Source organism: Nicotiana sylvestris, chromosome 11, assembly GCF_000393655.2.
Source record: "Nicotiana sylvestris chromosome 11, ASM39365v2, whole genome shotgun sequence".
NCBI classification, from domain to species: Eukaryota; Viridiplantae; Streptophyta; class Magnoliopsida; order Solanales; family Solanaceae; genus Nicotiana; species Nicotiana sylvestris.
This window is the reverse complement of record NC_091067.1, coordinates 9,632,345-9,645,965: the sequence shown is the minus strand read 5'-3', so window position 1 is coordinate 9,645,965 and position 13,621 is coordinate 9,632,345. Positions and strand designations below refer to the sequence as shown.

Genomic DNA, 13,621 nt, shown 5'->3' with positions numbered 1-13,621 from the left:
AAGATATGGCTCACACGCCACGCGCAAGTAAGTCCTCTAACCCTAACTATTTACTTAATCAAACTTCAGGAACTGCTGGGCACACAAAATCTTAGGTAACTCGAAGCTCAAGAAATCATTTGAGAGAACTACACATAGCTTAAAATCAAATTTGAGCCTAACATTTAAATTTACAAATCTTTTATTTGGAAGAGCTCGAATATTAGTATTTCCAAAAATGATCGAACTCTAATCCTACTTTAAGGTTTCTCTTTATAGTCAAGCTTAAAATAAACTTGCCTGATTTATGAGTCTTAAATAAAACAAAAAAATCTTAAGAATTGCGAATGTTACATCTCATTGCAATGTCAAAAAGTTTTATTGTATCCATCAAAGTACATTACATTACTTGAAGGGCAATAATAAAATGCAAAAAGACTATTAAATATGAAGATTCATGGATTCCAATAAAAGAAGATTAATTTACTTGCTCTTCTGGTTGAAATATTCAACAGTGGCTTTCATTATGGCAACGAGAGCTTGGATATTGGCAATAGTAAGATGAATATTTTCAGCATCTTTAGTCTCAAAATCAATGGTAATTTTCACTATGCTTAAATTCTCATCCTTTTCTATAACTTCAAACTTAATTCCGTAGAAACTGAATCCCAGATCAAGATATCCACCTTCAATAATCTCGACTTCCTTCACTCGTTTTTTATCGTCGATTGAGACGAATTTCTCTTTATATGGAGCATTACCGGGTAAACCTAATATATTTGGTCCAAACAAAACAGAAAATCATCAATAAACTTAAATAATTTACCAAATTACTAGGTAAAAAAAAAATCGAAAGGAAAAACTGTAATATATGGTGGGATGGACGAGATTCCTCCTCTCTTAATTAGAGATCTCAAATTCAAGCCCAAGAAACAGAAAAAGTCCTTATAAGAAGTGCTTCCCCTTTAAATAAGCCATACACAATCTGGCCGATTAGTAACTTTGCGCCAGGGGAGGGGAAGGGGAAAGAAGAGAAGGTGTGGGCTAAGAGGAGATGTGTTCCAGCCACTTTCAAATCCTGAGACTGAACTTCAATAATGGTTAAATGATAAATATATATATATATATATATATATATATATATATATATTCATTAGTTTATTGTAAACATCACATGTAACTTTTTACCAAACTGGTACCTCCACTCATAAGAAACTTACAAAAAGAAAGGAAAAAATCAAGAATAATCAATGGAATGAAAATAAAAATGAATATTTTTAATAGGATTTTGAAGTAAAATAACTTACTAACTACCAGGACCGAACCGGAGCCACCATTGCCTTCAATCAACTCAACTTTTTCAACAATGTGAGGGAGTTTTTCAACAACAAATTTGGGAAATTGAAGAGTGCTATAGAGATTCCACACTTCACTTGCTGATGCATTTATTTCTACTTGCTCTGAAAATTTTCCCAACATTTTTTGCTTTTTGATAACTTACTCAATAAGCAGTTTACTACTGAATATATAGTTGGTAACGAAATAGACATATATATAAGTTGATGATAAGATTAATTTCAACCACAACTTCTTGACTATGTATAAACTAGATCATAATTGGCCGACCTTTTTATTTTACTTGGTTGGTTCGACTTCCTTGGATGCCAGGGCATTTGTACAAATGGCCGTTCTAATGTCACTATTAAAATTATATCCTCGTCAGTCCAATAAGTTAAATTTGTGTGTAGGAAAATTCATCCATCTACTATTGGGGCTCGCTGAGAAAACGAGGACAAAATTAAGAGAGTGGACTAAAAATAAGCCATAGATGCGATATTACCAAGATAATAGATTGTATCTAGTACGAAGAAAGTCATTTTACATGTAAAATATCTTTTTAGAAAATGTTTTTTGATGTTTGGCAGATTTACATTTATAAGCTTCGTAATAAAGAGGGGGACAAAAATTGTGCCGGGTAAATAGAGCATTTTGAGAGTCACCGAGATTTTAGGTTTTGTAGATAAGGCTAAGGTTATAGAGGCTATGCGTAAGATGAGCAAGGGCAGAACGACCGGGTCACATGAAATTTCGGTAGAATTTGGAGGTATGTGGGTAGCGCTCGCGTGGAGTAGCTGATTGGGTTGTTTAACGTTATTTTTAGGACGAAGAAGATGCCAAATGAATGGAAGTGGAGTACGATAATCCCGTTGTACAAGAACAAAGGTGATATCCATAATTATAATAGCTATAGGAGTATAGGGGTATCAATTTGCTTAGTCAGACTATGAAAGTTTGGGAGAGGGTGGTGAAAGTGAGGGTGAGGAGGTCGGTGTTATATCCAAGAACCAGTTCGGATTCATTCATGGTCGTTCAACTATGGGAGCTATCCATCTTATAAGGAGGTTGGTGGAACAGTACAGTGATAGGAAGAAGGATTTGCACATGGTGTTTATTCACCTAGAGAAAGTATATGACGAGGTCCCTAGGAAGGTTCTTTGGAGATGCCTGGAGGTAAAAGGTGTTCCAGTAGCATACATTAGAGTGATTAAGGACATGTATGATGGAGCTACAACTCGAGTTAAAACAATGGGAGGAGACTCAGAGCATTTTTCAATTGTTATGGGTTACACCAAGGATCTGCGCTCAGCCCATTCTTATTGCCCTAGCAATAGACGCACTGACACACCATATTCAAGGAAAGATGTCATGATGTATATTATTCGCCGATGATATAGTTCTGATTGAAAGGACGTGAGGCGGTGTTAATTAGAGGATGGAGGTTTAAAAATAGATCCTTGAGTCTAAAGATTTCAAGCTGAGCAGGACTAAGATAAAATACTTGGAGTGTAAGTTCAACGATATGACGGGGGAATCGGAAATGGACGTGAGGCTTGATTCACAAGGCATCCCAAGAGAGAAAGTTTTAAGTATCTTGGGTTAGTTATCCAGGGGGATGGGAAGATTGACGAGGATATCACACACCGTATAGGGGCGGGATGAATGAAATAGTGGTTAGTATATGGCGTCTTGCGTAACAAGAATATGCCACCAAAACATAAAGGTAAGTTCTATAGAGCGGTGATTAGACCGACCATGTTGTACAGGCCAGAATGTTGGCTAGTCAAGAATTCCATATCCAGAAGATGGAAGTAGCACGGAGGAGGATGTTGAGATGGATGTGCATGCACATTAGGTTAGATAAGATTAGGAATGAAGATATTTGAGTGAAGGTAGTCGTGGTACCCATGGAAGACAAAATGTGGGAAGCGAGACTTAGATGATTTGGGCACATGCAAAGAAAAAGTATAGATGCTCTAGTAAAGAAGTGTGAGCGGTTGACTTTGGCGGGTATGAGAAGAGGTAGAGGGCGGTCTAAGAAGTATTGGGGAGAGGTGATTAGGCAGGACATGACGCGACTTCAGCTTACCGATGACATGACCCTTGATAGAAAGGTGTGGAGGTCGACCATTATGGTTAAATATTAGGAGGTAGTTGAGCATTTTTCTACCCCGTATTGGGTGTAAGGCTAGTTTGATAGTATCTTGTCTTGGACTGCTAGTGGTTCATGTTGTGTTCATACTTTTTTTGCTCCGATTTCGTAGTACCTTGCCATTGTTACTGATTATTGATATTGCTTTTCCATCTATTTTTTTATTCTTAGGTTGCTGGTACTATCTTTCTGGCCTCTATTGTTGTTACTTTTCTATTGTCTCTTTTCATATTCTTAAGTCGAGGGTTTATCAGAAACAACTTCTCTACCCTATCAGGCTAGGGATGAGGTCTCTGTATACATTACACTTCCACATACTCCACTTCTAAAATTATACTGAGTTTTATAAATATATTAAAGACTAATAATATTATTAGTAAATTGGCGAGTTCTAATATATTAAGTGCCCGTTTGGACATAAAATTTGATGAAAGATTTTTTCAATTTTTTTCGAAATTAGCGTTTGTTCATAAATTTTCAATTTTTACTTGAAGATGTATTTTGGAACTTTTCGAAAATTTCAGAAACAGCAAAAAGTTATTTTTCAAAACTTTTACTCAAATCACTCACAAAACTTCAAAAACAACTCAAACTGAAATTTATGTCCAAACACAACTCTAAGCTAGCGTTTGGCCATAGATCCAAAAAAAATTTTGAAAAATCTGATTTGGGTGAAGTTTGGTTTGAAGATGAAAATGTGTTTGGACATACGTTTTCAAAACATATTTTCCAATTTTATTTTGGAAAAACATGTATCTAATTCCCAAGTTTTGGGATTTGGCCCAAAATCAGCTCTGATTTTGGGATTTGGGATTTCGGCAAAATTTATGTCAAACATGAGTTTTGACAAAACTCATGGCCAAACGTGGCCTAAATTTCAAATACTATTTTCATTTGAAAAAATTTTCACCATTTTTTTGAATTTTACAATTCTTATGTCCAAACGCCTACTAAGAAAAATGTCGCATTTGCTCTTGAATTTTGTGGAGGGTCTAAATGTTTTCTTTATTTGTTTTCGTTACATAGAGGCAAAATAGAATCACTTTGATAACTAAATATTACGTCGGATCAATCTTTTTAGGGCCACTATTAAAATTTTGATTCGGTTAAGAAAAGTTTTGGTAAAATAGTTTTCGTTCAGAATTAAACACGCTCGTCAAAATATTGAAAAGCAATTCTCACAATCGCCAGAATTTGTAGGACTAGGAATTCAGCCATAATGCTGTAAAACCCTCGTGATCGTCATGATTTGCATTATGGCGGAATCTTCTGTTGATCATCACGATTTTGACACAAATTCTGATAATCACATAGCTTGCTAAAATTTCTAGCGATGTACTTTAAAATCTGGCACGTCTTATTTTCCCTAACAATTATCGGAGTTAAAAATCAACAATGGCACAAAAATGTCATATTTTTATCATTCTCCTCTTTAATAAACGCCAAGGATAGGAACGAAGCATTTTTTTAAAACAGAAGACAAACTTGTTGCATTTCGCATAATCAAGGAGGCATTTTTGATCTTTTATCCTAGAATTATCGAGCATGATAAAAAACTCAAAATAAAAAAATTCCGCAAAGATAAAACCTACTAAAAGTTTCAAGGATAAGTTTGAGCTTAGACTGACGAAATTACCCTTACAAACTGTATCAATCCAGTCTTCAACTTCTGCAAATACCAGGTAAAATTAAGGTCATAAATGCAAATTCCTAATACCATAGGTTACGACTATAAATATCCTCTTCGCGACGAAACCGATTCAGTGTGAATGAACTCTAGACGGAAAGAATGATGCAGCAGAGAGGTAGTCTCTAATGGTGGTTGCCCTCTCTCTGTTTTCTGCCTATGATTTCCTTTTCCATTTTCACCAAACGCGGCATTAACAAACCACCATTCATCTTAAGGGTCTGTTTGGTTAAGCCTCAGATCTGAAAGACACACACACGTGTGTGTGTATATATATATATATATATATATATATATGTATATATATACGGAGACAGCTAAAGTTGCCAGATCTAACCTTCTGCTTCTGCTTCTTCCTTCTCATCATCATCATCTTTGTTATTATTGTTATTATTATTATTACTCCCTCCGGTCCAATTTAGTGATTTATTGTTACTGTAACGGATGAGAGGCTGTGATGATTAAGGTGTTGTCTAGAGTTCGCGTCGGGTCAATGGAGCGGCCCGTATCTTGGCGGGGAAACCCGGAAGACCTATTTTATTATAGTGAAACTGAGGTTTGCAGCCATGGCGGTTGCTTTGTTTCCGTTCACCTGATCTAATCACAGATCTGAGCCTCAAAATACCAAAAACTAAAATACAGAAATAGTTTCGAAATTGCTTTAATGCAGTTACATTTACTTTCCTTTTAATTTGCTGGTTCTTCTGTTTTAAATATAAGGTGAATAGATCTGTTTGATTGAAGTTTTTTTACAGTTAAAATTTCCAGTGAGTTTTTGGATTAAAATGGTGAAAGAATGGACATTTGACATTTTAAGTTTATAGGAGGAAATTGGAAATAAGAAAAACAAAAACAAAAGGGCATATTTGAGCTGACGAACTAATCTATAGAATGACATTAGTTATTAAATTAGTTATTGGTTATTCTTTTTAATTTAAATATATTTAAAAATGAAAATAATTAAAAAAAACTATCATATATATGTGTGTATATATATATATTGGTTACTTTTATTTAATTAATAAATAATAAATATAGATTTTTTATCTATATCTATATTAATAATTAACTATAATAAAAAAATAAAAATTATATATAAAAAAATAACTACCCATTCAAATTGGGTGGGAGTAGTTTCAAGTTGAAATTTTTAAATTATTTTAAAATCAAAAAGCAAAAAAAAAATAAAGCTATAAAAAACGGAAAAAACCAGAAGAAAAACTACCCATTTAAATCGGGAATAGTTTCAAGTTGGAGTTTTAAAATAATTAAAATAAAAAAGATATCTTATAATTAACTATAATAAAAAAAGAAAATATAAATATATAAGAAAATAACTACCCATTCAAATTGTTAGTTATTTTTAATTAATAATTAGTTATTGGTTATTATTTTTGAACTTAAATATATATAAAAACGAAAATTAATAAAAACAAAACTACAATATATATATATATATATTACTTTAATTGAATTAATAAATATAGATATCTTATAATTAACTATAATAAAAAAATCAAAATATAAATATATGTAAAAATAACTACTCATTCAAATAGGGTGGGATTAGTTTAAAGTTGGAGTTTTTATATTATTTTAAAATAAAAAAACAAAAAAAAAACTATAAAAAACAAAATAAAATAGAAGAAAAACAACTCATTCAAATCATGGAGTAGTTTCAAGTTGATGTTTTAAAATAATTTTAAAATAAAAATAAATATCTTATAATTAACTATAATAATAAAAATGAAAATATAAATATATAAGAAAATAACTACCCATTCAAATTGGTAGTTATTTTTAATTAATAATTAGTTATTGTTTACTTTATTTAAATTAATAAAAATAAATATCTTATAATTAACTATAATATAAAAACAAAAATATAAATATATAAAAAAATAACTACCCATTCAAATTGGCTGGGAGTATTTTCAAGTTGGAGCTTTTAAATTATTTTTTTTAAAAAAGCAAAAAAAAATGCTATAAAAAACGAAAAAAGAGAAGAAAAACTACCCATCCAAATCGGGAGTAGTTTCAAATGTGAGATTTAAAATAAAAAACGAAATTAAAAAATAATAAATTATCAATTCAAATTGGGGAGTAGTTTTAAGTTGGAGTTTTAAAATTATTTGAAAATAAAAAAACAAAAATAAAGAAATAAAAAAACTTCAGAGAAAAATATTAAATAACGTAATATGCTAATGAAAATTTCTATTAACAATGTAGTAGCATTAAATATTTGCAAATATAATAAAGAAAAATACATAACAAAAAGGTTATTCGATGCGTTGCCTGTATAAGTCCCGTTAGTTTAACAAAGATTTTATTCACTAAAATTTAGATAATATTATTAAGAACAACAGAATCTATATATTACTAAAAGGAGAGGAAAAAGCCCTTTCGTTAATCCAAGTGGCAGCTTAATAAAAAGCCACATGACATAATTAGTTACTAAATTTATTATTTAGTTAATAATTAATTATTGGTTATTCTTTTTGAATTTAAATATATAAAAAAAACGAAAATAATAAAAAAATATATAAAACTACCATATATATGAATATATTCATATATATATATATATATATATATATATATATATTAATTGATTACTTTATTTGAATTAATAAATATAGATATCTTATAATTAACTATATAAAAAACGAAAATATAAATATAAAAAAAACTACCCATTCAAATTGGGTGGGAGTAGTTTCAAGTAGGAGTTTTTAAATTATTTTAAAATAAAAAAGCAAAAAAAAATCTATAAAACAAAAAAAAAGAGAAGAAAAACTACCCATTCAAATCGGGGAGTAGTTTCAAGTTGGAGTTTTAAAATAATTTTAAAATAAAAATATATATCTTATAATTAACTATAATTAGAAAATGAAAATATAAATATATAAAAAAGTAACTACCCGTTCAAATTGGGTGGGAGTAGTTTCAAGTTGGAGTTTTTAAATTATTTTAAAATAAAAAAGCTATAAAAAACGAAAAAAAGAGAAAAAAAACTACCCATTCAAATTGGGGAGTAGTTCAAGTTGGAATTTTAATATAATTTTAATATAAAAAACAAAATTAAAAAAATAATAAATTACCAATTCAAATTGGGGAGTAGTTTTAAGTTGGAGTTTTAAAATTATTTAAAAATAAAAAAACAAAAATAAAGTAATAAAAAAACTTCAGAGAAAAATATTAAATAACGTAATATGCTAATGAAACTTTCTATTAACAAAGTAATAGTATTAAATATTGAAAGATATAATAAAGAAAAATACATAACAAAAACGTTATTCGATGCGCTGCCTGTATAAGTCCCGTTAGTTTAACATAGATTTTATTCACTAAAATTTAGATAATATTATTAAGAACAACATAATAAAATTTTAAAAAAAATTCAATAGTAATAAATTATATATCTTCTCATATATTACAAAAAGAAAGCAAATACTAAATATTGTTTAATATAATAAAGAAAAATAAAACAAAAAAGTTATTCACTAACTATATAAGTATGTTTGATTTAATAGAATTTCGTTATTGGGTATATCGTATTTGTTCAACCAAAAATCTGAGTCTTTGGTCAAAGCTAAAAAGAAATTCTGGTTACTGATAATCAGGAGACAAAAATAAAATACTTTTGAGAACGATGGTAAAAACAAATAGATGTGTATTTCAATAAATTCTCAATAGTATTCCGTGTCCTTACAAATGATGATACTTCTTCCTTTTATAGATAATTCTAGGTAAAGGAATGAAGCCTCAGCTTTAATGATATAATCATGAGTAATAAATGACATTAAATAAGCCGTTATACAATCATTCCTATTAAATACCAATTTTGTAACGTATCAAGGATTTAATAATGAATTTGGACTCCTTTCTGTCATCAGATCTTTGCCTTCAATGCCTTCTAATCCGTTGGCTGTAAATAATTTAAAGTGGTATGAGACTCGTATCTATACGTCGTCTCGTGCCTATTTAAATTCTTCTTCCCGTGGCTGTCTCCATCCGTGCCTCTTTAGTCAATTGCTGCGCTTTGACCATTTAACTAATCCACGTGTCATGCCACATCATCTTTAATATAAACTCAGTTTTTTCCCAATACAGATAGTCCCCCCACTTTCCATTTTTTTTATCAATTAAATAATTGGGAAGTGGATCTTCATGTAAAAGGAATTTTTGCCACAATTAATGCTCATGACAGTATTAACACCTCAACAGTCTTTTCCATTTAATGTTCTGTCCATGTGTCATTATCTAATTGATTCCGCTATTCATACCCTTTTTCGAGACTTCTTCATTCTCACTATTTACGAAGTGATAGCTGCCTTTATTATAGGCTTTTCATCATTACACTTCCAAAGTTGAAGGTTCTCATTTTACACATAACTTCTTCTTCCTTTGTCTTCTTCACAAATCTTCAGCACATACTTCCTTCTTAACAATGTCTTCTTCAAACCCTAACCGTAAAAAAGTTCCAATTCTAGATCAATTCCCCAACGCCCCTGTTAGACACAGAAGAGGCGGAGGAGGTAGGCTTCGAACAGGGTTAGAATCTACGCGAGGCGGCTCCTCTGGTTCTTCTTCAAGGAGTTCTATCCCAAAAGCCCCTTCTTCTAAAAGTAGGGAAATTCTTGATTCTTCTCAAGAACCCTCAGTTGATGATATAGTTCCCAGCGATTTGTCTTTTGAAAAGTGACAAAACGTCTCTTCAAAAACAAATTAAAAATTTAGAAAGAGCCGATACTTACCCAACAATAGTAACCGAGCTTACAATCCCCACCATAAGAAGAGATTGTAACTGGAAGGATAGTCTCCGAATGTCAATTCCTTCCCCAAATCAAAGAATTTCCTCTTTTAGAAGTGGGTATTCTTCTGTTTACACTTACCCCTTCACTTTAGGTTTTAATCCTCCGATTGACCCAGTTATCCTCGATTTTTGTCGTTTCTTTACAATTTGTTTGGCCCAAATCGGTCCATTAGTGTGGAGAACAGTGGCTTGTTTGAGATATTTATCCTCCAAGGCCAATGTCAATTTCACCTTTTCTCACCTCATTCATCTATATCATCCTAACTTAATATGCCATGGGGTTTTTACCTTAACTGCAAGGAGCAAAAAAGTTTTGGTAAATCCTGAGGATGACAAAGATCGTGGATGGTATATCCGTTACGTTGCTGTCCGTACAGTGGACTTGATTGGCGAAACAAATATTCCCTTCCCTGAGAAGTGGAATTTTGAACGTAGGTTTCCTTTTATTTACCGTACCTACTTTTGAGAATTTCAAAAGAAAGTTGTTTTTAACCTCGTCCCTTCTTTGGTTTTTTGTAGCAACCATGGGAGATGTGGAACCTATTCCCAACTTCCGTGGTTGGGTAGACTCACTTTTGAAGATTGCTTCTAGGGAGCAGAGAACTTGGAAATCAATTTCTTCCTTACATGGCTGGAAGGTCAAAACACATGGTATCCCCCTTTTTATAAAATTATTTTTTTTTCTACATGTTAAGCACTTTTTCCTCAACTTTAATCATGTATATCCATCCTTTAATCAGGATTTGGCATTAGAGGAATGATGGCTGAAGTAGCTATGGCCATTCGCATGTCTGCGAATGCTGCTTTTGATTTGGATAAGGCGAGCTTTGCTGCCTAAAAGGAAAGCTACAAAGGAAAGTTCTGAAGAAGAAGAGGAGGGTACCTCCCTAATTACCAGGCCAAGGGTCAGGAGACGAATAATCATTGATGATGAAATTGAAAACACTCCTGCTCGAACCACCACCACCGAGCCTGTTTTGATTCAATCTGACGAGGACGCCGAACCAAGAGATAATAATGAGTCAATTCAGCATCTTTTTGACAGTGGTTTCGGGAGTGACGAGCTCGGCCCTGTTTTTGATGAAGCTCCTCTTTCCTCATTTGTTCCTATTTCCTCCATTCCTCTGCCAACCGTAAGTATTTCTTTACCAGTTTTGACGACTTCCGTTCTTTTGCCAGTTTCTACCGCTCCTATATCCGTTCCCTTGGCTATTTCTACCGCACCTGCTTCCGCTCCTGTGTTGGTTTCTACATCTTTTCCTTCCATTCCTTCCACTGCTCCTCTTCCCTCTGTTCATCATACAGAGACAGGTTCTAGCAGTGGAAGTATGACTATGAGAAGTGTTACTTTGGAGGTTCCTGCCAATCATAGCCTCTTGAGGAAGACCGGCAGAGCCGATGTTTGGCTCAAACCTCTAATTGGAGATATCGAGAAGAAGAAGATGGAGAGCCATAGCTGCTTAACTCTGATGAATGACATAGTTCATTCTACTTTGAAGGTATTTTTACCAACAAGTTTTTTTTTAATTATCTTCAATCTCTCATTTCTATGACTTATCTCTGTAGGCTAACCTTATTGGCACGGAATTAATGGGAAGAATTTCCCTACTGGAAAGAAAAGCTCGTGAGTTTGAAAAGACTATCCACGAGGCCGAAGAAATAGCTAGGGGAGCCCAGCTTGAAGCAACCAATTGGAAGGAACAGTTCGAGAATGCTCAAGGGACCATATAGGAGTTGCAAGAAGATAAAAATCTCCTGGAGCAGCAAAACCGTGGTTTAACTTCTGAACTGGCAACTGTCAAAGCCTCTTCAAGCCAATTGAAAAGAGACAAAGAGCTTTTGGAATGCTCTTTGTCAGAACAATTATCCAGGGCTAGTGAAGAAGTTAGGGAGCTGAAGGCACTTTTGGCTAGGAAGGAAGAATATGCAGGAGAGTTAGTGCAAAGCTTGACTCAAGCTCAGGCTGACTTACAGACTTCTTCTGACGAGATTCATGCCTTGAAGAGTTCTCATGCTTCTCTTGAAGCTTCCCTTGATTCCCATTTAGCTGAATATCAAATCTTAAAAAACGATCTTGCTATGTGGGAAAAGGAATATGGACTTCTAGAGGAAAATTTTAACATAGAAGTGAGTTGGGCTTTCCTGAAATCTCGTCGTGATGCTTTGACGGAAGCTGCTCAAGAAGGTTTTGACTTGCAGTATGAACTGGCCAAAGTCGTAGATACCATCGAGAAAAGCCAACAGTCTACTGATACTCCTTCTCCTGCACTTGAAGTTCCTGGAACAGAAGAACTTTTAAATGAAGAAGTGAATACTGCAGCAATTGGGATTACAATTCCTGCTTCAGCTGAAAATGTTGCAATTCCAGCTTCAGAGGGTGAAACTTCTATGACTCAGTCTGTGGAAGTTGAAGCTTCCGTGACTCTTGCTTCCCTCATTGATCCTAACATTTCAAGCTCAACTGAAACTGTTCCTATTGCTGCTTCTTCAGAAGTTGCCACCGTGCCTGTGGCTGAAAGTGAAATTAATATTGCAACTTCTGATGTGCTAACCCCTTCAATTGGATGATGGTTTTATCCCTTAGTTTTTAAGGGATTTTTTGGTGAAAGTCCCCAGTTATCATAATGGGGCACTTGTATAAACTTTTATTGACTAAGTTTCTACTTAGTCTTTTTAATTATATTAAGAAGTTTTGTTAGTACTTCAATGTGTTCTATTCTTGCCTTTTCCTTACTTATTTAGGACTTATAGAATAGTTTAGCATTTTTATCCTTTGAAAATGCTTTATGATTCTTCTCATGACTTATTAACATGAGGTTTATAAAAGAGGGCCCTTTTATTTTATCGACACTTAATGAAGAAGACGTCTCAACTTCACAATGGTGTTATAATACGATGAAAGAAATAGGAATACACACGTTTTGTATAAAACAACTTTGGCAAGTTTTTTTATAAACTTTTAACAAGTGTTTGACTGTTACATGTATTACAATACATCTAAACTTTCTCGTAACTATTTTTCTTGTAACAGATTTGTGAATAACATAAAATAAACAAGGTTTTTCTTCATAACCTGTTTCAGTACATAGTCATGACCCTATCTTTACATATTAAGAAGAGTTTTGAGAGGTGACTTTGTTTATGAGTTTGAGAGATGACTCTGTTGTTCTCATGAATGTTGAAGACTTCATAATTTCTCTCAACACTTGACTTCTATCGTTCGATATTCGTATCTGCGTATCTGCATTTCTACACATATCTGTGTACAATATTGTAGTCCCCCAAGTGTTTGAGCGGTGAAGTATGAAGCCTCGAGCACTTGTTTATTTCTTTTATTTTGGCTCTTTTTCCTGAAACAGAAAGATATGCGGGACCCGAAGGTGCGATTATAGATGAAGACCGCCTAACTCGTGTGTATTTCCATCAGATTAATTGTAACCCTGGGCTAGGAATTTAAGAATACTCCATTTTGCCTTGCAGGTTGTGACTCATCATTTGGCACGAGTTAGGATATTTTGCCTAGCATCTAAAATCGTTAGTAAAATATTAATAAACCAAGAGAGAAATTTTAACATGATGATACCTGACCGTAGGTACTTTCTTAAAAGTAATATCTTTTTAAGTGGACAGCATTCCAATGTGAGGGTAA

The 13,621-nt window shown here is 33.0% G+C and overlaps 2 protein-coding genes across 2 annotated transcripts; one reads left to right on the top strand and one right to left on the bottom strand.

Annotated features, from left to right (window-relative positions):
• Positions 1-336: 336 nt before the first annotated feature.
• Positions 337-1,508, bottom strand: LOC104218203 (norbelladine synthase-like). The gene is made up of 2 exons (XM_009768642.2): positions 1,287-1,508; positions 337-749 (listed from the first exon to the last, which is right to left on the bottom strand). Exons 1-2 carry the CDS (start codon positions 1,456-1,458, stop codon positions 463-465), a joined length of 459 nt encoding a protein of 152 aa, XP_009766944.1. The 5' UTR covers positions 1,459-1,508; the 3' UTR covers positions 337-462.
• Positions 1,509-10,769: 9,261 nt separating this feature from the next.
• On the top strand, positions 10,770-13,364 carry LOC138880720 (uncharacterized). Its single transcript, XM_070160894.1, has 4 exons — positions 10,770-11,019; positions 11,152-11,283; positions 12,341-12,516; positions 13,332-13,364. The coding sequence occupies exons 1-4, from the start codon at positions 10,770-10,772 to the stop codon at positions 13,362-13,364; spliced, it is 591 nt and encodes a 196-aa protein (XP_070016995.1).
• The last annotated feature ends 257 nt before the right edge of the window (positions 13,365-13,621 follow it).